The sequence below is a fragment of the Falco punctatus genome (assembly GCF_963210335.1).
Source record: "Falco punctatus genome assembly, chromosome: 13".
NCBI classification, from domain to species: Eukaryota; Metazoa; Chordata; class Aves; order Falconiformes; family Falconidae; genus Falco; species Falco punctatus.
The window spans coordinates 29,207,661-29,232,077 of record NC_137593.1 but is presented as its reverse complement, the minus strand read 5'-3'; the positions used below and the strand labels follow the sequence as shown (position 1 = coordinate 29,232,077).

Here is a 24,417-nt window from a genome sequence, read left to right as displayed (position 1 = left end):
AGCCCCTCTGGGTGCAGGTCACTCGCCCTGGGTCTTCCTTGCTATCCCCAAAGCAGGGTGGCATCTCAGCCCCAGGACTCTCTGAGGGGCACCGTGGGCCGCCCCCACCGTCCTGCCTGGCCAGACGGCTCCCAGCAGCGCTCCTGCCCCTGGGTGCTGGCCGCCAGGCTGCTCGGGACCAGGCAGGGAGGACACGGGGTCCCCAAGCAGCAGCCAGAGCCGCTCAGGAGCCCAGCAGGCGGCTGAGCAGCTGGGAAGGGCTCTCCCTTCTCCTCTGCAGTTTATAGTCCTTTCAGCAGATGTCTCCACACGCTGCGAATCCAGCCGGGCAGGGGCCCCGGGAGGCAGAAGCTGGGTGCCTGGCACACGTCCCCTGCTCCGGGTGCAGCTGCGCGCTTGGTGGCTGTCAGCATCGGTACCGGTGACCGGGGCACAGGCCACCTCAGTCTGGATGGAGACGCCATCGAGCGACTTGGGCTCTGACCGCGCGGAGGAAAGGAGGGATCGGTCAGTGCCACGGTGCCCCGTGGGTGCCCGCTCAGGGAAAGCCCTCCCCTCCCTGGCGCAGCGCAGCGCCCCTGGGAGCCTATCCGTCGGATAGGACAGAGCCCTGACGCCACCCGCTGCAGGTGCCACCCCACAACCTCCATCCCCATGGGGCTGGTGTGGGAGCAAGCCCAACATGCCACAGCGTGCCCATCTGGGTGGCAGGGGCAGGGCTGGCTCACCGAGGGTGCTGAGCTGCGAGACACCGGGGCTCTGGCGCTGAGTCTCGGGGGAGGCTTGGCATATCTTACGCCTGAAGGAGGTGAAGAGGTGTTGGCAAAGCTCCTCAGGTACATCCACCTCCAGGTAGGTCTTCATGAAGAGGCAAAAGCCCTCATAGTCAATGGGCTGGGGAGAGGATAGAGGAGGAGGATGGAGGTGCCACAGGGGTGCAGAACTGCAGGCAGTGGGGTGGGTCCTGTGCCCTGGACCCCCCTCACCAGCTACATCAGCTGCAGAGCCCTCCCCAAACCCACCGGCTTCCCAAATCCCAGTGGTGGGACATAACCTGAAGGGAGTCAGAGGCAGCAAGGTCATAAATCCCCAGTGCCAGCTGGCTGCCAGGGACCAGCACGGCTGAGCCAGGCCAGCGGTGCTGGGAGCAGGGACGGGAGTCATGGCCAGCTGGGGTGGGAGCTGGGGGAGCTGCAGGGAAGGGCGCAGCCATGCTGGGATGGTGCTTGCTGGCAGCGGGGCAGCAGCTGGCCCACCTGCCCAGGGGTCTGCGGACCCCCGTATGGTGGGCAGCTCACTGGAGGGGCAGCCGGCTCTGACGGAGCCAGAGGCTCAGCTCGCAGAAGAAAACTGAGGAATTAAATACAGACTTTCTGCCACAGCCAAAGGAGGCTAGGGCTGCTGGAGGCAGGGGGCTGTAACGAGCTGTGCTCTCAAAGCCTCCCGCTCCCCAGGGGTGGAGCACAGAGCAGCGGGACCCTCCAGCCCACCCTCAGCCCCTGAGGGCTATCATCCTCCTGAGGTCTCCTCGCCTTCTCCTTCCCCACTGGCCTTCCCCATCGCATCGGGATGTTGCCTTCTGGGTGGCTTTAGTGGCCCCAGCTGCAGCAAGGGTCCCGCAGTGCCCTTGAATAGCGGGGTAGTTTTGCTGCCCCTCCTCACCATGTTCAGCCCACTGATTTTTCCTGTTTCGCCTCATTTCTAGTGATTATGGTCCCTGTGAAAGGCTCTGTCCTACTGGCACACTAATAGGTCTCTCTGAAAGGACCACTTGGAAAAAATAAGCCTTCTCCTGGCAAGAGCGGGAAGGCACAGGGCCCTCTCCCGTCCCCACGCTGGCAACAGCAAAATTGTCTGCTTTTGGAGGAAGAGAGAGTAAATCCCTCCTGGCTTCTGCCTGGCAAGGATATGCCCCGAAATGCTCAGAGTAAGGCAGCCTGCAGCCAGCCCCGACGGCAGCGTGGCCGTGGGGTGCTGGCAGCATCGGTGGGATGGGCTGGGATGGCTGTGCGGCCAGCCTGGCCCCCGGGGCGGCCAAGGGGATGCGGCTGGGCTTCCCACACAGGGGGGGCATCTTTCCCAGTCCTGGGAGCAGGACTGTGCGGAGAGGCAGGGGGGCAGACGGAGCAGACCTGCCTTCTCCCAGCCGCTCTTAGCTGGGGGAGCTGGGCTGGGGGAGCTGGCGGGGGGGCCAGCAGCGTGGGGGGAGGCTGGAGGGTACAGGGCCATACCTGTTCAGGGTTGTACCTCGAGAGGACGCCGTCCCCGTGGAACTCCTCCAGGACATCCTTGAGCTTCTTGGTGGAGTCTAGGGAGACAAAGGCATCTCGCTGAGCATGGTGCTGGCGAGCCCCCTTCGCCATTAGACCACCAGCAGGATGGTAGAGACAAGTTTATCTGCTAGATATACAATTTCTGGTTCATTCCATGCCTGAGAAGGGACCATCCATGCCCTGCTTTCCCCCACACCCTAGAGGGTAGGCACATATGTAAAGCTGGCCACCAGGGATAGGCTCTCTTCCTCCTACCTGTATGAAAATAAATGCAGACCCAGAGGGAAACCAAGGTGCTGGGCAAGGAAAGCCCAGCCTGCTCCCCAGTCCCAGCTGCTCCAGGGGCGATGCTGGGCACAGAGCTTGGCCGTGCCTGCCCCGGCCCCTCTGCACGGGCTTGGGGTGGCTGCCCCCACACTTAGAGCTGGTGCCTGCTGGCAATTACTTGGCAGCCCGAGCCATCCCCGGAGCCTGCCCTGGGCTGGCTCATTGATATCTCCAGGAGGTGCCAGGAGGGACAAAGAATGGTATTGCACCGTGCAAACTTTCACACAAACAGTAAATGGCCTGTGAGTTTCCCTGGCTGTGTGTCCTCTGGGCTGGACATCAGTCCTTCCAAAATTGAGAAATAAGGGGAAAATGGAAAACAAGATCAAAGGGAGGTAACGTTAAGCCCTAACCTTCAGACGCATATCTATGGGCATGCCCATTTAAAAAGCTCTCAGACACGTCAGCCCTGTTAATTACCATGAAATCCTCTCCCCAGGTCAGGGATTGTGCTGGCTCCTGCTCCCCCAGCCCTCCACGGGGGATGGAGCTCGGTGCGGGACCACAACTGTCTGTGGTGCCTCAGGCAGGTCTGGGGCTGGCAGAGCACAAGCAGGGGCCAGTGTGCACTAGAGGAGGGGGCTCCTGGCCCATACTGGGATCTGTGGGAGGATCCCCAGCCCAGTGCCAGGCCACCCTCCCGGGGAGGAGGGCAGCTGACCACACTGTAGCCTTGCTCGCTACACTTTGATCAACGAAATGAAGATGCTGTATGGGTTCTGTGCTTAGCATTACGGATGGCGTTTTATGGTCTGTGATTTAAGAAAGCGTTCTCTGGAAAGGCAGGACGAGACACAGACAGTGACGCTGCACACACACCTCTGCCCACAGCCCTGCCTGCCCCTGCCTGGGATGTCTGGCAGGTGGGCAGGGGGCTGGGGGCTGCTTGCACTGGGCTCTTTGGATTGGGAGACTGTGCCTTCCCATGCTGTCAGCCTTGACCCGATTTGCCTCATCCCTACGACGCACAGCAGCCCTGAGGACAGCCCCGGGGGGCTCATGGGTTCCCCTTTGCCTCCCAGTTCTGTCCCGCACAGCCACAGGAGCCTGCTGACCCTGGAGCCATGCCACCCCTGCAAAGCAGTGCCCCTGAGATTTTACACCTGTTCTCCCTTCATCCCACAGTTCCAGCTGGGCTTTCCTGTCCATCCTGTCCTGCTGTCAGCGCCTCCCCAGGCTGCACACGCTGCCATGAGCACATCTGCACACCAGCTCTCCAGCAGGCAGGACCTTAAGGACCTTGTTTCGGACCCCTGGGCTTTGCCCAGGCACCCTCCCCAGCTGCTTGCAGCCCCAGGATCCCACAGCACCACTGCCAACACGCTCTCCTCAGCAGGAGCCACAGGAGAGAGTTGCTCTGCAAAAGCACTAAGCAAAATTACTGCAGAGGGTTGGCAACCCAAGGCGGGCTGTGGAGCAGCTCCGCATGTTTAGGAAAAGCCAGTCTGCTTTCCTCGTTGGCATTTCACTTCACTAACGAACGTGGGAGCAGCCGCCTTCAGAGGGACTGAGCCGTGCTCACGTGTGCGTTCCCCAAAGCAGGAGAGCTTCTGCTCAGCTAAATCCTCCCAGGCATGCGCTGCTCTGCTGTGCCCCACCAGCCGAAGCTGGGGGTCAGGGATCTTCCCAGCCTCTGCATCCAAAAATCTAAGAAGTCATCTACTCCTCCAGGAGGATGCCAAGGACCTGTAGGACACCACTCCAGCACAGACCGACAGGACTTTTAAACCCCCTGTCCCTATGCCAGGGGGATGCGCAGAGTACTCACAGTCTGTGTACTGCTGGAGCTGGGCGAACTCAGCAGGGCTGAGCGAGATCCACCCGCCATCGCTCATCTTCGTGTGGCAGGGCCCACTCGGTGGGGCCACGAGCCGCTGCACCCACCGTGCCGGGCTCGGTGCCACAGGTCCGGGCCGGCTGCTTGGTCACATTGTCCCCGCAGGGGGCACGGGGAGCTCTCGGCTGGCTGGCATCATCCTGCTGAGCCCGTGGGCAGCAAACCCCGGAGCTTCAGAGCACCCGTCAGCACCTTCCTCCCTGCAGCGGGGAGAGAAAGAGGAGGGGGTCAGCAGTGCCCTGCGCAGGGCAGGCAGAGGCTGGCTCCTGCCCGCACAGGCTGCCTGCTGCGCTCGCCCGGGGCAGAGCTGCCTGCGGCGGGGGTGCTCGGAGGGGCTGTAGCAGAGGGTACCTGAGCTGGGAAATGGGGTGCAAGGGTGCTTTCCCAGCTGGGGAGGGCCCCTGCCGTGGATGTGGGGGACCCCTGCTCCAGGTGCCCTCCAGGAATGGAGAAGGGAGCGGCGGGCTACAGCGTGGGGCTGGCAGAAAGGCGGGCGAGTGCAAGGAGGGACACGGGGCACCTCGGTACATGGCTGTCCCTGGGGGAGCCCCTCTGCCATGGAGCCCAGTGCAGTGCCACCCACAGTGGCCACAGCTCCCAGCAGCCAGAGGAAGCATCTCAACAGAGGCAAGGCAAACGCCATGGGCAGGGGAAGGAGCTTGTCGCCTTATTTACCCCCAGCATTTTCCAGGGGAACCCAGCATGATAGCAGCAGAAAGAAGGACACAATTAATTAGAGAAGACGGTGCCTGGAGGCAGGGGATCAGCACAAGTGGAAAATCTCAGCTCTTGCCTCCATCTCCGAAGCTGGCAGTGACCTTTAGCTGGCTCTGCTGCCGAGAACCATTGTAAATGAAAATCTACGTTCAAAATTGGGTGAGAGGGAAAAGCCTGCACCACAGAGGAAGCGTCAGAGGGCCCCCAACCAAGCGGCCCTCTCCAACCCATCCATTTGCAGACTTCAAAGTTTATTAGCTTTTCCATTTAACCAGATCAGTCACAGGGAAAGGGCAGCATCCTGAGGAGGTGGTTGTTCTTCAAGGAGGAGAGGAGAGCAATTTGATCTCGATTTGAGGGCTGTCCCCCTGCTAAATGTTGGCTCCTGGTTTCCACCAGCCTGACAATAAAGTGGAGCAAGGGCGAGCTGGGAAAGGCCACACGACTTAGGGTGATGCTTGGGGAGCACCCGCACCCCCCAAAAGGCTGGCTGGGCTGCCCACGGCACCTTTTCATTCACAGGCAAATGTATTTGATTAAGGTGAGGGAGTCATTTTGGGGAGCTGCCAGGTCCCACGTGCCACACCAACCCCAGCTGGCGATCCTAGGGACATTCACACATGGGGCACGCTGGGGGCAGGCACTTAACCTCAGGATTTCCCCCCGCAGCAGTCCCTGGGACAGACCTTCACCCCAGCCACACAGGGCAGCCCCAGTGTCAGGAAGGAGACACGACCACCTTCACGGGGCTTTTGGGACGCGATCGGGGCAGCACTGCTGCTTGGTCTCCAGCAAAACTGACTTTCTTTGCTCACGTTATTTTGGCTTTAACTCCAGCCACTGCAAGTAGTCCAGGGTGAGACACGGCCCAAGGGCAAAGCCCCGTGTTGGCGGGGAGGGGAGTGCTACAGACCTCCCCTTGGAGCTACGGGGAAGACTGTGACCCCCGAGGGAGCAGCACAGGGCTGAGCACCCACCCAGAGGGCTTCCGGGGCAGGGGTGCCAGCCACGGGGAGCGACTGCACATCTGGAGAGAAGCCCCCCAAACCCCGGGCACATGTTTGCCGGAGCTAAACGACACAGCTGTGCTTAGCCCTGCCCAGCCCTTTCCTCCCAAGAGCAGCGGGACCTGCAGCTCCAAACACCCTGATTCACCGCCGGGAGCTGCTCCAGCCCTGTGCCTTGCAGGCCTGGCTGGTGGGCAGGGGGATTCGCTTCATGGCAAATTCTGTTGGGTATGAAGCCATGTCCTGCCGGGATGCTGCTGCCCAAGGATGTTCTCAGAGAGCTGGGCAGATGAGGCTGCCTAGAAAAGCTCCTGCCTCTCTTGCCCAGGGCTCTCCCTTCCCTCTGCTAGCAGGAGACGGTCCCGGGGGACACAGTTGCTGGGGCTCTTGTCCTTGACAAGCCCACCCCATGACCTGGGGCTTCTTGGCTGCAGCACAACATGGCCCCAAGGCTACCAGGAACACAGTGAGGGCTGAGCTGGCAGGGACTTGGGGACACACCCCCCCCGAGATGCTTCTGCTTCTCCTGCCCAGGGCAGCAGGGGCACAGCTGCCACAGGGCTGTGGGGGATGATGCCATGTGCCCACACTGCTCTGCCCTTAGGACACTCGTGTGGGGCAACACGCGATTCTGAGGGAAATGTCACCTCCCCACACTCCCCAGGGCCCTGCCCACCCCCTGGCAGCTAGACTCCAACCTGCAGCTGTTCTAGTTCATCCCAGCAGCTCTTTGTCCCCATGCCACCAACTGGGGACAGGCTGGACACAACAGTTTTAGGGCTAGGAAAAAAAACACCCAACCTCTTCCCACACTGTCGTCTGTTTTCTGGGGATGTTCATCTCAGTGAAAGCACAAGCAGGAATATGGTGTTTGCACCTTTCCAGGGTGAAGGGTTTGTCCGAAGGTATCTCTGAGGCTGGTCCAAAAGAACTCAGCCTGCAAGAAACCCTCCAGGAGTGCATGCAGGCTTTCTGTTTTCTGGCAAACAAGCTGTTTGGTTTGACCAGAACCCATTTTTTAATCCAAAATTATACAAGGAGAGGCTGAGAGAGCAGAGCTAGCTCAGCCTGCAAAAGAAAAGGCGAAGGGTGGAACCTGCCTGGTTCCAGATGCTTGAAGGAGTTTGGGTGCACCGAGTCCTCCCGCGATGGATGGCAGGAAAAACATCCCTTGCTTCTTTTAACAGTGGGTTACAGGGTGGCATGAAGCAATGGAAGGAAAGCGAAGTGGAGCTAATTGGGCTATCCCAAGGGGCTTTCCCCCAGCAATTGCTGGAATAACAAATGCCACTTCTGGCATGTCAGCCTTGGATTTCAGGAAGGGCAGGAAAAAGCCTCCTTAGGAATCCAGCTGCTGCTCGTTTGGCCGCCCTCTGAATTGTCAGTGGCAAATTATGTTCTATTAAATCAAATTTGCCTCTCTCTAAAAATAGCTCCCCTACTAGTGTTACAAATGACACTGGATTACCCTGCCTGAAAGCATTTATTGGGACACAGCCCCTCTCCCACTCCTCGCTCCATGCCTGCCAGCCGCGTGTGTGGGTTTTGCCATTCTGCCGGCACCAGTGGCACGGTGTGACTCAAGGCAGCTGAAGTGGCCGGGGGAGGATGGAGGGAGGGAGCCAGGAAGGCTCTGAGCACCTCCCAAACCCTCCCGGGGGATTAGCTGGTGCTGGAGCCCTCAGGAAGCCCTTGCACAGAGCACCCTGCCAGCCCCAGGGCTGGGCGCAGGAGCTGGGTGAGGGGCAATGCAGGGGGCATCGCGGGGAGCATCACTGGGTGCGGGCAGAGGTGCAGCTTGGTGGGAGCCAGGGCCCAGCCATGTAGGGCCTGAAAAGCTCACGTCAACAAGGGGGATGCCAGGCTGAAGCTGGCGATGAGCCAGTCCCCGCCAGTGAGCGGGGCCCATGCAGGCAGCCTAAGCCGCGGGCAGCCAGTATGTATTGGTATCCATGAGAAAGGGCTGCGCATAGGCAACCCCGGTGTCCGGGGCTGGGGGCTCCTGGCAGCAGCGATGGGAGGGCAGAGGAGCTGTTTTTCCAGCCAGTCACCCCTGCCCACGAGCCTCCTCACCAGCCCCTGGCCACCCAGTGCTGCCGAGGACGGAGGACTCGGCTCCTGGGCTGCTCCCTTGGTACACAGCACAGCGCCGCGGGGCTCACGATAGGTTTGGGAGGGCTTGTTCCACTGGCACCCACCTGCCCTCTCCAGAACCAGAACTAGTGATGGAGACCTAATTCTGTCCAAGCTGAGGCAGAGCAACCGTGGGCAGCAGGACAGCAGCCTCCAGGTGCTGGCAGAAGAGCACTGGCAGAGCCTTCAGCCGCCTCCGCGGGGGCAGGCAGATGGGGCTGGAAGCGCTTGTCCTGCCCACAGGAGATTTCTGCTTCAGGTGCGTTGGCTCCTTGAGCTTCAGGAGACCACACGAGGAGGGAAAGCTCCTGCTGTGCATACGCACGCTTGCACGTGTGGAGGCTGTAGCTTTCCAACAGCAGCAGGGCACGGCACGGCCTGAAGCTGGGCTATTCCCTGCATCCCTGGCTGGGCTGGCTGAAAACCACAGGCACTCACAGCATCTTCTCCCGAGGCAGAAGCTCGGTGGGTCCCTGCAGGAATGGCATTTTTCCAGCCCATCTTTTGGAAAGATCAGCCTATTTTTGTGTTGGACTGGGGAGAGGCCCCTGAGGCGGTGCGTGGAGTGTAAATCCCTCCTGTCCCAGTGCAGCAAACAAACCCCAACCAAGTCACGCTCAAACTATTTTCTGCAGTGACAGGATAACACACTTTTCTGCATTTTGTCAGCCTGAGAGGACACTCGGGATCCGCTTTTTCCATACTCCCTGCCTGTTGCTCTCTACACATTCCCTCAGCCCTTTGCCCACCCACACAGGGACAGGCACGCTGTCCAGGTACCCTGCATCAGCTTTGCTTTGGGTGCTGAGCACCCTCACGTTCTGTCAGGGGTGCCCAGAGCACCCTGGAGGGCAGCTGCCTGTAAGCCCACAGCCACCAGCTCCGAGCACCTCTGGTGGGAGAGGGGGTGCTCCTTCCCACCTGGGGTAGCTGCCCTTCAGTGCGCTGTGCCAGCTGCCTGCTCCCCTGCCTTCGGCACCGGTCCAGCAAACACAGAGGCAGTTCTTGGTGCACAACCCCAAAACTGCATGTGCACACATCTGGCCGGAGCACCTTGCTGGGCCTCCGCACCCGCTCCTGGCTGCAGGACATCCTTCCCCAGCAGCTTTTAAGCAAGTGAGCAGTGTTTCGGTAAGAGATGCTCCCCTCTCCCCAACCACTGTGTTAGAGAACCGGCAAAGCCGGGCAGAAGAGACATCTGCCGTCACTTTGACCAGGTCTTGCGTAGTGGGTGCTTGCTCCCACGCTGTCAGGCAGCGACTGAGGAAGAGGAGGGTGACTGTGGCTGGCCCTCTGGCCCCAGGGCCGGGCTGCAGATGTACAGACTCCCAACCAGGAGCTGGGCCACACGGGGACAGCGAGGACCCAGCACAGCTCCCCCCCTCCATCAGCCTGCCAGGGCCAAGGCAGCTCAGCTCACACCCTAGGGACACCAAAGACTTCCTGACTTACTACTGTTGCCTTTTTAGAGAATAATTTTGCTGGCCGAGTTCGGAACGGACTGTCTCCAAGCAGGATGCCTTTTGAGCGAGACCCATCCCCTCTCCGGTTCCCCTGCAGGTCCCAGCCAGACCAGAGCTTGTCTCATGGACAAGCCCCTTCCCACGCCAGATGGGGAGGCTGGGATCCTCCCCGGGATCCTCCCGGCTCCATCACCTCACACCAACAAACCCAGGGCTTCCTGCTGCGGCCCGGGGCAGCCCTGGCTCTGTCGCTGCAGGAACCCCGTGGCAGCGAGTCCCACGGGTGAACTGAACCTCGCGCGGGACGAAGCCGCTTTGCGGTGGCTTTGCAATACGCTCTGCTCCCCTGCCGCCCCCCAGCACACCCTGGAGAACAAGCTGCAGGCAGCCTCCCCCGGCGGGCCAGGGTGGTGAACCCCGCCTCGGCGCCCTGTCGGACCCCAGACCCGCGACCCCCCGCAGCCAACGGCCCCGGCAGTTCCCTCCCCCCGGGGGCACCGAGGAGCTTTCCCAGCCTGGCCGTGCGGCGCGGCTGCCCGGGCACCCCTGCCCACCCGAAGGGCGTGCGGTTCTACAGCAGAGACCGACACACGCTGAGACCGACACACGCTGAGACACCAGTGCCGACCGCGTAGCCTCCCCGGGCTGCCTTACCGGCTCGATGGCAGCCATCTTCTCCGCCCTGGGGGACAAGGGGATGCTGCCCCGTCCTTCCCGACCCTTAGGGCGGCTTTTCCCGAGGACCGAGCTCCCCGCCCAGGCTCCCGCCGCTGCCCCGCTCCGCACCCCCAGGCCCCGGCACGGCGGCGGCCCGGCCGCGGGGGCTCCGAAGGCACCGGCCCGGGGCGGGGGGACGCCGCCGGGGCGGGAGGTGGCGGCTGGGCGAGCGGCGGTCCCGCGCGGGTCGGGGCGTTTGCCCACGGCTGGAAAGGGCGAGCCCACGGCGGGTCCCCGGGCCCCCCCTCCCCCTCTCGCTCGCCGCAGCCCCGCGTCCCCCCGCCGCTGTCCCCTTACTTGGCGGCGGCAGCGCGGTGCCATCGGCGGCGGGACGGCGGGGCCGGGCAGGTGGCTCCCGCGGCTCCGGGGCTGCCGACGGCCGGCCTAGCTGGGCAGCCCGGCGGCTCCCGCTCTCTCGGCGGGGCGAAAGGATGCGAACGGGCCCGGCCCGCTCCGCTCCGCCCCGGCCCGCCCCGCCCGCCTCCGCCGGCACCGGCGGGCAGCCGAGGGGGGAGGGGCTGGAGGGAAGAGCCCGGCGGCCCGACCGCGCCCCCACCCCGCCCCGCCCCGCCCGCCCGGGCAGCGCCGTGGCGGGAGCAGCCGGGCTGCGGGGCACCGCGAGCCGCCTTCCCGCGATAAAACTCATTTATTATGAATTCCCACACACCCTCCCCCACAGCGGCAGGACTTCCCCCACCGGTCCCGCACCGTGCTCCGCAGCCCCGCCCCGCCCCGTCCCCATCCCCCGTCCCTGCTCCCATCCCCATCCCTATCCCCGCCCCCATCCCCATCCCCGTCCCCATCCCTGCCCGCTCTCCTCCCTGGGGCTTTGCACCCCCACCCCACCCTGCACCTCGGTCTCTCCTGCTCCTGAGCGGTTTCACCCATGGCAGAGGTTGCTCTTTCCTAAGGAACGGAACAAACCACCAAAAACAAACAAACAAAATAATGCCAAAACAGATAAAAAGCATTTTTATTTTCTTTCCATGACGCGTACGCCTGCCTGCTCGGGGTTGACACTATTTCAGGCATGTCTATTATTTATGTTTCACTATATTTATATTAATTAGAGACGCCATCAATGTACGTAGTTCTCCGACTTCAAAAAAAGCAGAAGGGGACTGACAGCCGAGACTGAACTTTCTGGAGAGGAACAGGCAGAGGGGAGCAGAATACACAGCTACGGCTGCACTCCGCATGCCTGTCCCATGTGCCATTCCTGCTCTGTGCCTGGGATCTCTCCAGTCTCAGCCCCATTTTCCATCCCTCCTGGCTGGGACCCCAGAGACATGGGTCAGGGCTGCTGGCTGGGATGCTAAGGATGGTGAAGTCCCCAGAGTCATGTCAGTTTTAGGGGACATGGTGGCACTCATGTCATCTGTGCCCGGGCCAGAGGTGCATCCCTTCAAAGCACCCACAGCCCCTCGTGATGGGCTGTGGCAAAGCAGAGAGCGGTTTCTGCCTGCAGAGCTGTGAAAAGGGGGCCCTGAGCTCGCCTGCTCCCACCCACACCGACCGTCTCCCCTGGGAGTTGTAACCTGTGCCAAAGCGTGTAACCTCTCCTTTTCCCTGAGACAAGCACCCCAGCCCTGTCCTCCTGCTGTCCGATGGCTCCGAGTCACCTCCCCTCCACCCCAGGGAGGTCATTCCGCCAGGAGGTGGCAGTTTGCCAAACACCGTGGGTGAGAGGAGGAGGAAGATGGGGAAGGCTCCTGACTGGACAGCCACTATTGCCTTCGCTCAGGGTACCAGGGCACATCGGCTCCAGGCTGGGCAGGCAGAGACCTTTTCAGAGCCGATGAAGTACCTCCTGCAAAGGCTCAGATGGCAGATACAGAGCCCTCTTCCCAGAAAAAACTTTGTACCAGACGAAACTTTTCCCAGCTCAGGACTGACCCCGGCCCTTGCCATGCTCGCAGTTTTGCCAGCTGTTGGAAGTGGCCCTGCATGAGTGGTGCATGAACATTTTTTTCAGGCATGGAGTCCAGCTCGACCATCAAAAGCCGGCAGCCCAGCTGAGGTGCTGTACCCCCCCACCCTGCATTGTGTTTGCTAATGCTCTGCCCATCCAGATAAGAGAGTTTCATTCTTTCCTCACCTCCAAGTAGGTATTCCTTCCAGGGATTAATTAGTAAATTAAAATTGTAGAAAGACAAAATTATTATGATGAGGCACAAGCCCTGGTGATGATGTCTCCCTCTTGCAGACAGGCATGCTGTGTCCCAGCACATTCCCACCTCCCCTGAAGGGCTGTGGGAAGCAAATGCACCACCTGGATTGATTCCCTTAGTGGGAAAGACATTGGGGTCAGGGCTTGGATGGATGAGAGCTACTTACGGGTGCCTTAAACACCAATCTCTGCATCTGAAAGCCCTGACCATGTGGTCCACAGTGCTCTGCATCTGCAGGAGGAGGGTGGTCCCTTTGCTGGGGTGGCAGTGATGGTGGTTCAGGGGTGCTGGCAGCAGCTGGGAAGTCCCTGCGTGCTGCCTCTGTGCACACTGAAAGAGGAAAATCCCAGTCTGGAGCAGCGGGAAGATCCATGTGCCAATGTGGGGATGCTGCCCTGTTTTATAACCTCTCCCCAGTGGGGATTTGTGACTTGCACCTAGTCCTCACCAGTTTACCAGTACTGTGCTGATAGCTCCCTGCCATGAGTGATGACCCCACCACCCACCATGGCTGCCCGTGCCTCCTCTGCAAGGTGCTCCTGCCAAGCCCTGCGCCTCGAGGCCGGGGCTGGCCGAGCCTTGCTCTCCAGATTAATGCAAGCAATGTGCTGAAAGCTGGATTGATTAGAGCTGCAGCCCGTTTTCTAACCCCATCCAAAAAAGCCATCACATTTTGCCTGGCAAAAATTGTCCTTCTTAAACCTGAGTCACTTAGGATTCCTTGTTCAGTAATATCTTCTTTTTCGCTGGTTCCCCCTGGCAGGGCTCCAACCCCAGCAGGGGTCAGCAGGCAAAAGGGTGGGCATAGCCACAGGCAAAAACCGCAGGTCCCTGTGGCTTTGGGGGCTGAAATCCCTGCCCTGATCGCTCTGCCCAGCACCCGCGGGTCTCGAGTGCCTGGGCTTCCAAGGAGGTGGTTGCTCTGCAAAGCCATCACCCTCCAGGGTGGCCACTGATGGGCAGCCCCTGCTGCTGCCAGAGGCACGGGCAGAGGTGCAGGAGCAGGGCGAGCCTTATTTTGGGGCCACCCAAAGGCAAGAGGATGCTTTTCTCAGTGGGACAAGTGAAGGGGAGGCTAAAAGTGTCTGTATCACCTGGGCAGATTTGGGGGATTTTTACCAGCTCTCTTGCTTTAACTCTGGTTAATTTGTTCTTGAAATGTCATCCCAAGGCAACGCTGTTTGCTGCTAACTCAGTTGTAGTGCCGCCTCCCCTGCCTGGGCTCTGTTACATAGGGGAGAAGGAATCCCTAGCAATTATAACTCAATTATTTTACTGAATGTGTGATTACAAATGGGAGCTGCACAGCCTGTTAGGGCTCTGCGTAGTGAGCACTGCAGTTAAGATACAATTAAAACAAGCCTAGGCTCCCCCAGCCCCAGCTCTTGCTCCAAAGACAAGCAGGCTGCTCAGAAAGCCATTTGCCTGTCCTTCACCCCCCGCAGCTATGTCTCAGTGACCAGAGGAAAGATGGTAAATTTCAAAAGGAAAAAAAACCCACCCAAACCCAAACCACTTCAGCGATTTCCAGGCTGGTTTGGGGGGATTTTAACAGCTTTCATTCTGCGTGGCGGTGGTGCCCTGGGGACAGGCAGAGAGAAAGACAAGCTCCCCTGCTCCTGCCTGCGGGTGGTCACCAGCGTTATATTAAGTCGCAGTGAGCCTGGAGAGCAGCAGATTAGTCTGGAAATTACAAAACACGGTGGGGATGGGATGTCCCCCAAGAGGGGCTCAGCTGCAGAGCCAGGAGATGCTGGTGTGGCCAAATTGGCCCCTTCCCAGCTGCTGGTCATAGCTATGTGGGGTGCCCCAGAGCCTCGTGCTGGGCGCTGAGCGAGCCAAGCCCGTGGCAGGGCAGGACAGCCGGCTGCTCGGCCACTTGCGGGCTTTCATTACTGTGTGTTTTCCCAAAGAACTTAGTGTCACCCCAGCAGGCTTTTCCCAGACTCTTGCTTGGGGGTGCTGCACGTTGAGGGGAAAACAACAGCATCCCTGTTGCTGGCTGCCAGCTGACTCTGTGCCTGCCTCCTGTGCCTGGAGACCAAACTGCCCGGCTCCCTGCTGGACCAAGATTTTTAGGCAGGATAACTTGTTGGAGTGTGAAATAGTTCTGATTTTGTAGGCTATGGGGTTGGTGTTATCACATGGGGGAGCCCTGGCAGGCAGCAAATGAGAGCTGCAGCGATGCAGTTAGAGGGAACGCGCGCAGCAGTGCCAGCAGCAGCTCTCCAGAGCTGCACAGCTCTGGCCCGAGCCCGGCTCCTGCACAGAGCCAGCCTGGTGTCGGGGAAAGATGGTGCAAGTGAGTCAGGGATTTGGGCAGAGCAGCATTCTCCCCGGGGCTGGAGGAAGACCCCACACTGAGATGGTGACCGGTGGCACCAAGCCTGCAAGCCACCCACTCCCTGTGAGCCCAGGAACTCAGCATGGGCTGGGGAAAACCAGGTGGCAGGGAGCTGGACAACCAAGGGCAGTGCTATGGGCGAAGCCAGAGCACCCACGGGTGCTCTGCTAAATGTCAGCCTTGTCCTGTTTCACCTTGAGTGACCTTGAGTCACAGAAGATGATGACCACAGTGACAATGCAACGGCTTAGAAAGGGATGGCATCACGGCATCATAGCATCATGGCATCAGAAGCTGTCAGCACAGAGCACCAGGGATGGCCATGCACACAAAATGCAGGGTGCACTGTTGCACTTGCCATCCATGTCACAACCACGTTGTTCACCAAAATTACATCTTGGCAGTGTAAATGCAGAGCAAAGACACAAGGGATGCTTCAGCCCAGCCATGCAGGAGATGCTCTGCCTGTGTCTGCTAATGTTGGTGTAATATTGTTATTAAAACATGTACAAAACTGCTGTGGACTGCCATATCTGTGCTCCCAGTGGTTATTTTAGCTTGAGTAAATCGCATGGCAGAAGAAATCACACATTCAACAAAATATATGGAAAAACTGTCTTGTACAGAGGTATCAACGTATCATCTGCAGCCTCCAGTGACTGATGCTGTGGGTGACAGTTCGTTGCACATGTGGGTGCAGCTGGGTGCCTCCAGCAGCAAAATGGGGGTGAGAAGAGGAGGGCAGGTGAGGAGCATGAAGAGAATTTGGGGTGCAGGAGCCCATGCTGAGGCACAGCCCCAGCTCTGCGCCCTTGGGGCTGGCATGGGAACAGTGGGCTCCTGCCTCCCCTCAGCTCTCAGCTTAGGCTGCTGCCTTGCTTGGAGTGCATGGAGCAGAGCAGGGAAGGGAATCCAAGAGCTGTCAGATGTTGTTAGCTGTGTGACATCTCTTAATAAGGCCCATCTGGTTGGAAGGCAGTGGATCCGGCAGGATTTCTGCAGACCTGATGGTGAATGCTTTTGCCAAGGTTTTACAATCAGCATTAATAAACATGCCAGGGTGGCATTTGGCACTGTGAGCTCAAACTTCCCAGTCTGAGACTGAGAAAAACCAGAACAGCAAAAATCCTTGCTGCACAGCAGAGCTCCTGGGCAACTCATTCCATGTTCTGGGATGTGCAGATCCTGCACTGCCGGCAAACACCCACCCAGCAGTGGGTCACTTCTGGTGGGGCAGCTGGTTCCCATGGATGCCCCGTCTCGCTGGGAGTGCACACATGGATCCTGCATCCCTGACCAGGGGGCTGGCTGGGCTGCCCAGGTTTTCCACCAGCCTTTCATCCACAAGGAGCCACCAGACCTTTATCCAAATCTTCTCATCCTTCCTTGCTGCACCACAAGGGACACAGGTAGATGCGTGGGGTGGCAACCACGGCGTGGAAACTCCTGTCCTCCGGGAAGAGGGATTACAGGGAGACTGTGGGAATCAAACCCATTGTGACAAACCTGTGCCTCACCTAAAGGCGATGCGTCATGCAGGCAGCGGGCACTTTTAAAGCAAGATGGCACTGTACAGAAAGTGTTTGGGAGGGAACAGCTGGACCCGTAGGTGTGTAATAGCACAGAAAAAGCCCATGTGATTTAGGGAAATGCCGCATTCGGGGATGATGAAAGGGTAGAGCTGAACTGAGCGGCTATCGATGAATCACAGAACTTCAGCAAACATGCCAGCAGGTGTTTAAATTACTCTTGGCTCAGTGCCGGCAGACGCTTGGGTGTTGCAGGAATGGGCTCTGCGCCCCATTCCCAGGCTTCTCCCACCAGAACAGGGGAGATGGCACAGGCAGAGAGGAGATCCAAACAGCGCCATGCTCATGGGGGACCCCGCACACTGCCACCCCCGAGGCAGGAGAAGGGGCCAGCAGACGAGTGCCTTGAGCTGCAGCACCAGAGCACATGGTCCCAGCAGAGCATGCTAGCATGAGCCGAGCTTTGCCAGGACAAGCCCTGCCCTGGGGCTGTGGAGCTTCTGGGGAAGCCGGCGGAGGCTGCTGCTGCATCGGGTCGGAAGGAGGTGGCAGATCTTCATTTGCCGCTGTTTCTTCTGCTCCTGGCTCTGCTTACCAGACCTCCAGCCTCGGCGTGCTGCAGCAGTACTTACAGCATGGGGAAGGTGAGGAGCAGCAGGGCTGGACTGGTGTGAGACACCGGCACCCCCAAGGAATCCCTCTGCTCCTGCCCACACCCAGCTGGGGGCTGGGGGGCTCACCACCCACAGTTCCTGGGCCCTGCAGAGCCCTGAATGATCCCTTGGGTGCTTTGGCCTCTCTTAAGTGAGCAAGATTAAATTAGCCCCATTAGAAACCCTGTTAGGCTGAGCAGTCTTGAGCACCAGGTTGCAGGGGACACCAAGTCTTCCTGTGGCAGGTTTCACGGGGCCACCAACGGGGACAGGGGTCCCCCCCGAATCAAACCACCTCAAGGGCGCTGATCCTGCACATCCCTGCAGATGTCCTTCACATTATTCCTGCGACTGGTCCAGACTGGGTTCCTGCTGCAGCTCCTCTTCCCTGGGCTTGTGGTGCTGGGTTATAGGGTCTCTCCCCAAAGCTTGCCCCATTGTCCCCAAGGGCTGGCTGGAGTGGTCCTTGCTGTGGGTGATAAGAAGGATCACTTTAAGTAAGCACTTCCTTAAAATCCCTTGAACTCCTGAATTAAAATAAAGATGTGGGATTTAACTTGGAAAGTTTTGAAGCAGATATTTTTGTTATACATCATCATGCATGTCACGAGTCTAAAATATTTGGAAGGACTGTATAAATAGCCATTTTAAAATCCACCTTTTCTCAGTTCGCTCCTGCTTCCCTCTATCTCCCAGCTGCCACCGAGCAGGGAGATGTGTGTGGCACGCTCAAACCTGCAGTTTTACTTTCTGTTACTTTCTGTGTTTCCATGAGAGATGCTGCCACAAGCCTTGTTTCATCCAGAATATAGGAGAGGATGGGAGAGGAGACAGGACCAGGGCATGTGAGGTTGCTGCTTCCCTGAGCATCACTTAGACACCCGCAGACTGTCAGGGCAAAATTGTTGTCACTGAAACCCCATCACGTTACTGGGAACTACACCATGCTCTGGGCAATTGTTGTGTCAACCCCTGAACTGCTGGCATGTGAAACAGGGGAATTTTTATGACATTTTCAGTGGAAAGAGGGGCAAAATAAGCCAGAAGCTGTTTCTTACCTTGACAGCTGAGAGGCCCGAGGGCATAGTTCGGCATGCCCCACATCTTCCTCTTGCTCCATTCCCAGGCATCACCCCAGGTCAGCAGCTGGTAGAGATGCCCCAAGGTCTGCACCCCTAAAACACCCACCAGGCACTGGGGGCCAGCGCAGGGGGCTGCTCTGATGCTCCCAGGATGTTGTGAATTTTTTAAAGCTACATCAAGAAGATGTTTCTATTAAAGGACTTTCTGGGTCTAAGATGTGAATCCATAACCACAGCCAGCCAGCTTGTCTCGGTTTCAGCTTAAAACCCTCCGCTGCCAGGCTACTGGGGCCAGTGCCGCAGCCACCAGGAGATGAGAAACATTTGCCATGTGCTAAGGGATTATTGTATAAAACCAAAATGCTTGGCTGCATGCCAAGGTACATGGTTTCCAAATAGAGTCTGAATCCTGGACAGAAAAGTTCCAACTAAATATAGCCATGACAGCCTTGGAGTTGACTTTTTTTTGGGGAGGCTGAGTTCACTTAAAATAGCCTGGTTGTTGTTTTTTTGGTGTGCCCTGCCAAGGGGGCAGGTAGAGGTGTGTTTACAGAGGTACAAACCCAAGGAGGTGACAGGAGGGGGAACCTCGCCTTTCCTCCCGCCCACCCTGGGATGCTCCTGAGGGATGGAGGGGATGCAGGTGCAGAGCCACTGGCCTGCCTTCCAGTCCCTGAGGAGGAACCAGGGAGGCAGCTCTGGATTCCTCTTCCTCACACCCTGCCCAGGAAAGGGCTATCTGCCTAAAAACCATTGCAGGGAACCAAAAAAGCTGGGGAGGGGGGACAGAGCATGACAAGATGGGGGACAAGACAAGCGGGTGGCCTCGGAGAAAGGCTGGCGCCTGCAGAGGCTTGCTTGCATGTAGCTCAGCAACTTTGCCGGGTGGTTTTGGCAAAGCCAGTCTGCTGCCGGGAGCCAGGAGCGATGGGAGGCTTAGAAGAACTCGTGAGGAGATGGTGTTCTCATTTGGAAAAGGCAATTTGGATTTTCTGGGCTGCCAGCCCTGCTCACACCTTTCGGAGATTACTCAGCCATAGACCCACTAGCAAATGCAGAAACAAAATCAAAGCCCAGCACCGGGATGGAGCAAGGGGCTGGGATTTCAGCAGCGCTACATGCAGGCTGAGCCAGCCCTCAGCTTCAGGATGGAGCTGCTCTGACTGCAATAAGGGGAAAGCCCACAGAAAAAGCAACAGAGCCTAAATACCTAGGATGGGAAAGCAGGTGCTGGATGCACTCCTCATACCCAACACAGAGCACTGGGAGGAAGCATTGGAGAAAAAATGGAGCAAACTCATCCTCATCAACACAAGTAGCATCGCTCCTGCTTGTGACCTGACCACATGTACTCAAGGCAGCAGTGTCCTTCTTTAAAGGGTTAGGGGACAAAATTTCCAGAAAGCCGTAAGTCATTGGCTACCTAATATCATATACATACACTGCAATATATGTAATAGCATAAAATATTGTTAATGTTGAGGCAAGACAAGCACCTACATGTGTATTGGCTTGCACGGTATCCACAAGAGCTTTCCAACACCTTTGCACTGCAAGCAGTAATTTTATTCAAGGGTTCACAGCTAATAGGGATAAAAATCAAGCAGATGCTTGAGATGGGCCTTAAATGAGGGTAGCCTTAGAAAACAGGGGACACCTGAGACAGGCAAGTATCAAATAATCAGTTGTCCAAATGAAAAAAATCCTTGGTTTGCAAAGTCTTACTAAAAGGCAGGAAAGTGGCTGAGGTGTGGTCCCTCTGCAGCAGAGGAACTGCTGGGAGGTAGAAGTTTGGCTCTGAAAAATTCATGTTCCTAAACAATGGCGTTGGGGAGGTCAGTGACATGGGGGAGGTATGGCTAATTATAACAAATACCACCAGAGTTATACCTTACATAGATAAAACTGCTGCTGGAACCAGCTTTCTGAGAGCCCAGTGAAAAGCTTTTGTTTAATTTATGGGGCTCAGACTATATTTAGCCGGCAGATCCTTGGGGTTTTATCTGGGATTGCTGCTCTGAGCCAGCAGCTGGAACATTTTAATTGTTTGCTCTGGGTTTAGGGTTTTTATTTCCAAAGGGAGAAAAAGGAAAGCAGGTGCTGAGGTCTGACCCCGCTGCCCTGCCACGGCCCTCCTTGCACCTCCTGGGGTAGGGAGGTCAAGTGGGCCTTGGGGTAGCTCTCTGCCTGCCAGGACACTTTCTGAGCTGGTGCTTGGGGGGGTCACAGGGTAAGCCCCTGTCCTCTAGCCTGGCTGGCTGGAGGGGGCTGCACCTGCTGGCACGCTGTACCCTGCCAAAGAGCAGACGAGAGCACGGAGGGGGGAATCTGCCCCCAGCCAGAGGCACACCGGGTCTCCCCATCCTCTAGTTGCTATGGCGATTTAAAAATAGTCTGGGTGGTTCAGTGAGGTGAGAGCATCCCCTTCTTCCAAGAAAGTGGCAAGCACTGCTCCAGGCCTGGGAACATCCCTGCCTTCAGTGTGGGGTTTTATTTGTTAGGAAAGCCCTTTGGTATCTGCCTGGAGTGTGGCCGTGAGAGGAGCCATCTGCTCGGGACAGGCAGTGTTTATGCTGCCGTGCCAGCTCGGGCAGTGACGAGCTCTGCGGGTGCCTCGTCCCCAGCCCCCCATCACCCCGCTGGCACCTCCGTCCCGGTGATGAATGCAGCCGTCTCTCTTTAGGAAAACACCGGCTCTGCTGCACTGGGATCTCCTACGGCAGCTTGGAAATCCCCCTTAGCTGGTGGCTGACAAGAACTGGCGCGGCGGGGTGGCAGCGGGGACAGCTGTGTGCTGGGAGACCGGGCTCTGCTGGGGCATCCCTGCTGTGGAGGGCACCGGGCACACTGGCAGCCCCGCTCTGGAGATGTGCCCGGGTGCTGAGCATGCTGCGGCTAGAGGAGCCCAGGCAGGCACGGGGCTGGAGGGCTCGATGGGCTGGGGCTCCAGGCAGAGCCCCCACCCTTGTGGGCAGCCCCACTTTAGGGGACGCTGCAGCACAGAGGGTGTTCTGGGGGTTCCTGCTCCACCACTAACGCTCAGGGCTGCAGGCAGGCACCTCTCCCCAGGCTCAAGGTGTTGGTGAGTTGATGAGACAGAAAGGAGGCAATTAAAAGCAGCATGAAGCACCGTGGCCGTGCCCGTGCCCCTGGGAGAGGCTGGCTCAGGTTCAGCTGCCTTTGGCCCAGCACAGAGGGTGCTCCAGGACCCCCGTCTGCCCGCGCTGACCAGAGGGGATGTGGAGTTGGGACTAAAGGGAAAACCTAGAAGAAGGACAAGAAAAAGCCGCTGTTTTCTACCTTACTTTTTTTCCCCACTCTTTTTTCCCTTTTTCTCCCTACAACCTTTTTCATTTGGTGCCTGTTGACACAAACAAGCCCAGGTTTTGCACTGAAACACTGGCAACCACTTCTTTCTATTGCCGGCTGGCATGGCAAGCTAATTTTATCCTCTCCAGCTCCTGGAGATTGTCCTGTTGCAGCCAGGGAGTGCTAGAAAATAGCACATCGCCCACTCATCCAGCCTCCTTCAAGGGAAATATTTATATTATGCCAAAGAAAGGGTTTCCATGGCAGTGATGACTTTAGCACCATCACCTTGGAAACCACTTGAGGCCATCTTGAAGGGTTTGAAAATACCCTTCAGAGACAAATAAGGAGAGGGAGCGGAAAGGCTGGCGGGGTTACAGCAGCATTTTCGTCTCCCCCGGCTTGCCCGTTGGCACCCTGCCTGCTCTCACCGCCCGGGGTACCCACCCGTGGCCGCTCGCTTTGGGTCCCTGCCCATGTCGCCTGAACGCTCGGCAGCCCAAGTGTTGCTTCATGAATGAACCCAGGACAAACGAATGAGGCACTTTGCAGACAGAAATGGTTCAGTAGGCACTTCCTCCTGCTGCCCAAGCCGGCCGGCAGCGGCTTCGGCATCAGCGCATCGCTCAGCAAGTGTGAAAGATTTGCCTCCAGCTGAGGAGGTGGCTTCAGGGAGAACCCCCCCAGGACCTGCTAATGCTGGAGCAATCCCCATGCCTGCCCAGCCTCAAGCACCGGCTGCTTTTGGAGGAACAAACACACAGGTTCCGTGTCTTTTTGGCAACCCCCAAGTCCTTGCTACGTGCAAAGAGCCCCGTGTTTCTCCCAAGGAGCTGCCAAAATCTGAACCACCTACAAGAGGCGGCTGCTGGTGTCAGCGCGCTCGCCTGCAGTGGCAAAATCAAGAGAGGCCCATTCGCTCCCTCCTCCACATCACGCACCTCCCACGGCTCAGCCCATACATCCCATGGTTCGGCCAACCTAATGCTATCAGCTATTTACTCTCCCGGTCCACGGGAGCTCTGTCACCAGCGGCCAGCCCATCTGGCTCTCAAGGACACCAGGAACAGGGGGAGTGAATCTTTCTGAGCAGATGATGAGCTCCATGATGAAGGTGGCGGTGCCAGGGGTGGCCAGCGATGCTGCCTGCTCAAGCCATGGGATCACTTTCCTTAAGTTTCACTTTCCATTTTGCTGAAAAATATTAGTTGACTTCTTAATTTACTTTAGGGCAATCCAAAATACATTTTCTTCCTTCTCCCCAAGATGCCTACACGCTGAGGAGTCAGTTATTTGCCAACCCAGAGCTCTGCCCCTGGCACCCACACTCAGCTCTGGCACAGCCTCCTGCCTCCCACCCATGGGGTCCTTCGTGCTCCCCTACACCTGCCACATGGCTGAAATCAGTCAACCATGAACAACTCAGCCAGCTTTCCTACAGAAAAACATCCGTGTGATGCTTAGTTCCTCCACGGGATCCCAAGGGTGCGCCTGGTCGTGGTGCTGGTGTGGGGGTAGCTCCTGTCTTCCTGCCTCGCTGCCTGTGCCAGGCTGCCTGCTGCTGCCACACCTCAACGCAAGCACGGTGTGCTTCAGGAGTGTGACAGGTATGGGGTGATGGTGTCAGGGCGTGACTCCCTCTAGGGAAAAATCTTGGTCTTGTTCTCAATTAGCCTGGCCTGAGTGTGCCTTTGTGCTGCAGCCCGATGCACACCCAGCTTCGAGGGACGCTGGCTTCACCATCACTGCAGAGCAGGGAAGCAGCTGCCAGTGCGGATACAGCACCTTGCGGTACCCGTGGGGGCCTAGGCGCGGGATTGCAAGCTGAGATGGGTGTAGGAACAGCAGTTTTGCTCTGCTGCTGCCAAGAAGCCCACATGCATGTAGTGATACCCTTATTCTGTTCCCAAGGGATTGGGGGTAAAAGCAGATCTCAGAGCAGCCCTACACCTGCAGTGTCACAACCATCCTCACAGTGACAGTTGGAAACTCATTCCTTTTGGGAATCTTGTCTGGATTGCTGGGCATGAATCAAAGAACACGGAGCTCTTTGGCTCCAACAAAGGAAAGCACTCAGCGGTGTTCTAGACCTACAGCATACAAAAATCCCTGTATGTAGTGCTGCAACTTCTCACATCTTGAACATTGAACACGTGGGCTTGAGGCCAGTGGGCTTCTTGCTTTGACCAGGAGAGAGACCCCAGCACCACGAGTCACAGAAACTTGCACCTGGCCTGTGCTGTCTGAGGCGAGAGGCCGGGATGCAAAGCAGAGAACTACAAGGGTAAGTGGTTATTCACACGCATGAGGTGTCCCAGCCAAACCAGGGCACCCAAGTGTGGTTTTACACGGGGTTCTTACACCCTTCCAGTGTTCCGGTACAACACGGCTTGGCTAATCACCAACACCCACGCCACCAATCGCTGATCGCAGCAGAACTTTGCAAAGCCGCTCTGTTTCTGCAGCATTCTTGCCACTCGCCTGTTGATCCAGTGTCCCTGCAGTCGGTCTTGCTGGCGGTGGGGACCTGTGACACCGGATGATGCTGGGAGGGTTTCAAAGACGTGCCAGAGGGGCTGTGGGGCGGCGTTAGCGTGGCTGTCCCAGGGATAAAGCTGTTTCTCCTTCACGGACAGCCCTGAGCTTCCCAGCAGCACAACCCTTTGTTCCAGGGCCGGGCCGCCCTTTCGGTTGTTTTAATTAAGCACGAACGATACCAAAGTCTCCAGTAAAATTCCACTATCTCATCACCTTGCATCATGTGAACTAATACATGTACCAACAGAGTTAAAGCACTTTCACGGTATAAAGACGGACGCAGCAGTGCAGGAAGGGGCCCGGGGGACCCTCGGGGG

The 24,417-nt window shown here is 58.0% G+C and overlaps 1 protein-coding gene across 2 annotated transcripts in view; it reads right to left on the bottom strand.

The window, feature by feature from the left end:
- Window positions 1–24,350, bottom strand: part of LOC308072874 (diacylglycerol kinase beta-like) — a 39,229-nt gene extending 14,879 nt beyond the window's left edge. Inside the window, exons 1-4 of one of the 2 annotated variants that reach the window (XM_080410387.1) lie at window positions 10,772–24,350; window positions 4,369–4,637; window positions 2,232–2,308; window positions 729–894 (exon numbers count right to left, since the gene is read on the bottom strand). In XM_080410387.1, the coding sequence (XP_080266513.1) occupies window positions 729–894; window positions 2,232–2,308; window positions 4,369–4,435 (310 nt within the window). In that variant the 5' untranslated portion in view covers window positions 4,436–4,637; window positions 10,772–24,350. Of the gene's footprint in view, window positions 1–728; window positions 2,325–4,368; window positions 4,638–10,771 lie in introns of those variants that run through there. The other variant, XM_080410386.1, reaches the window with a different exon arrangement.
- Window positions 24,351–24,417: the final 67 nt, after the last annotated feature.